Raw genomic sequence first — 2,325 nt, 5'->3', positions numbered from 1 at the left:
TGAGGACCAGAAACCCTGCCCCAGGGGTGCCCTGCGCGATGGCACTGGGGGGCGTGGCCAGGACCCACCTCACTGTCCGAGGTGTCTGGCTCATCCCGTCCGTCAGACTCTGGCCTCTGCACCTCGGCTTTGCTGGACTCTGGGGAACACGGGGTGTGGGTCAGGCCAGCTAGTGGCCTGGGAGTCTGATGACAGCGCCCAGGCACTGCCTGTGAACCCAGAGGAGCAGAGGGTGGGAGCAGCCTGTCCGAAAGCACCCTGCCCGAGGGGGGCAGAGCTGGGATTCGAATCCAGCCCAGCGGGCCCGGGGTTGCAGTATAAGGACCCACCAGCTGTGCCCCCTTTGGCTGCACACAGCCCTAGCTGCTCAGAGGCTCTTTCCTTCACTGTGTGTGGCTGTAGCAGCACCCACCTGGACCCCCAGCTCCATTTCGGGGTGAGCTGAGCCCTGGACCACTGACATGCTCCCTCCCCAGTATGGCACCCCTCCTGGCCAGACCCTCGTGCCCCTGGGAGGGGCTCGAGCTCACCTGTGTGGCCTTCCTCAGGCTGCTGCTGGTGAGTGAGCGGCCTGGGCTTCCTCCTGGGCTCATTCTTGGTCCCACTTGGAGAGGGCAAGCTGGGGTGCTGCCCTGGGAAAGGCTGTGGGGGGCTCTGAGGAGAACCAAGCAAGTGAGTTCATTTGGGGGACTGCCCCCCACCCCCTGGCCCAGCCCAGAACATAGCCTGCAGATCCCAAGGCCCAGAGCCACTCTGTGTAGTGGGAAGGAGGCATGGCCACCCTTGTTCATGGAAACTGGCGTGGTAAGGAGGAGAAAGAGTGGTCCACACCTCATACCCTGGCTAGATGCCAGCCTGGGGCAGGAGGAGGCTGGGGACAGGGGCTGGGCCCTTACCACTGGGGCTGGGGCCTCCTCAGGCTCCCAGGCTTTGGGCCCCTTGGTGCCATTGCTGAGCAGCTGAGGGTTGGGGATCATGGGTCCAGACTGGCCACGTGGCTCGGCTCCCCGGGGTGACTCTGGGCTGGGAAGGTGAGTGCTTGGGGGGCTGAGCGACCCATGGCAGTGGGCAGGCTTGTGGGCATCCCAGCTGCGGCCCCGGTCTGAGAGATCGAGGGGCTGGTCTGGGGCATACTCCTGTGCAGCCATGGCCACCTGCCCCCGGGGGCTGCCTGGGCCTGTGGGCTGTGAACACTGCTCCCTGTACCAGGCTGCTCTGGTCACTGTTGCCCCGGCCACCTCGATGTCCTCGGGGCCCTCGGAGTCTGAGCCTGCAGGCAGGGAGGGTGGCCCGCCCCCCGGCACAGGCAGGCCCTTTGGCCTGGCACTGCCTGCCTGGGCCCGAAGCTGCTGCCGGGCCAGGAACAGCTGCAGGGTGCCCTCCAGCCGTGGGTCCCTTGGGTCCACCATGGTCCCTGGCAGGCCCAGCAGGCCTGTGGGCTCCTCCCAGCCCTTGGCCTCCACGGCCTTCAAGCTCTTTGGCTGGGGGCCCCCGGGGGCCGTGGTGGGGGGCAGGGGGCTGCTGCGGGGGTTGCGGAGGTGCAGAGCCAGGTGGCGGCTCAGGAAGCCCAGGCGGTCAGCCTTCACGGAGGTCTTCAGGGTCTCGAAGGCCATGACGGAGGGCCAGGAGGCCCGCAGGAGGCTGTGGGGCAGGGCGGAGCCACATGAAGGCCTGGGGACCAGGACGGGTCAAGTGGGCCCGGAGAGGAGAGAGGATGGCCACCCACTTCACAGGTGCAGAAACGAAGAGCCAGGGAGGGGCAGGGAGGCCCCGAGGTCACTGGGTGGGGCATGAGGGGGCCTGGACCCCTGCGCAGCTCCTCTGGGTCTTTTCAGGATCTCCCCACAGGTGCCTGTGCCCCCGGAGTACCCCCATCTCCACGTGGTCCCCTGTATTCTCATCAGACACTGAACCGTCTGATCTTAGATCCATAGTTGAGGCCTAACCTGGTCCTCCTGAGAAGGCGCTCCCAAGAGCGGGCCCCATGTGTTACCCCCTTCTCCCCCAGACTGGCCACTCAGGAGGCATCGGCACGGGGACTTCGTGCCAGGCAGATGCCCAGGATTAGCCAGGCCAGGAAGGGGAGGGGATCCTGGAGGGATCGTTGGAGGGGCTTCCAGGCCACTCTCAAGTGGAAGGAGACCAGAGGCTGAGCGGACAGCTTAGGTGAGGCCTGTCCAGGGGGCGGCACTGGAGGGGCCCTCACCTGTCCAGGGGGAAGCCGGGCTCAGAGGCAGGGCTGGGCGGGCTGCTCCTGGGGGGCGGGGGTGTCCCACTGGTGGGGCTGTAGTCGGTGGGGCACGCCCGGGCCCCGGGCCGCACCAC

The 2,325-nt window shown here is 67.2% G+C and overlaps 1 protein-coding gene across 1 annotated transcript in view; it reads right to left on the bottom strand.

The window, feature by feature from the left end:
• RBBP8NL (RBBP8 N-terminal like) overlaps positions 1-2,325 on the bottom strand; it is an 8,789-nt gene that overhangs the window by 2,447 nt on the left and 4,017 nt on the right. Inside the window, exons 6-9 of the mRNA XM_007954715.1 lie at positions 2,207-2,323; positions 897-1,671; positions 531-654; positions 69-139 (exon numbers count right to left, since the gene is read on the bottom strand). Of these exons, the coding sequence (XP_007952906.1) occupies positions 69-139; positions 531-654; positions 897-1,671; positions 2,207-2,323 (1,087 nt within the window). The remainder of the gene's footprint in view (positions 1-68; positions 140-530; positions 655-896; positions 1,672-2,206; positions 2,324-2,325) is intronic.

The sequence above is a fragment of the Orycteropus afer genome, unplaced genomic scaffold (genome assembly GCF_000298275.1).
Source record: "Orycteropus afer afer isolate SDZICR_OR568_19922 unplaced genomic scaffold, OryAfe1.0 scaffold00469, whole genome shotgun sequence".
NCBI classification, from domain to species: Eukaryota; Metazoa; Chordata; class Mammalia; order Tubulidentata; family Orycteropodidae; genus Orycteropus; species Orycteropus afer.
Note: the sequence above shows the minus strand (reverse complement) of the source record. Positions and strands in the feature narration are given on the sequence as shown.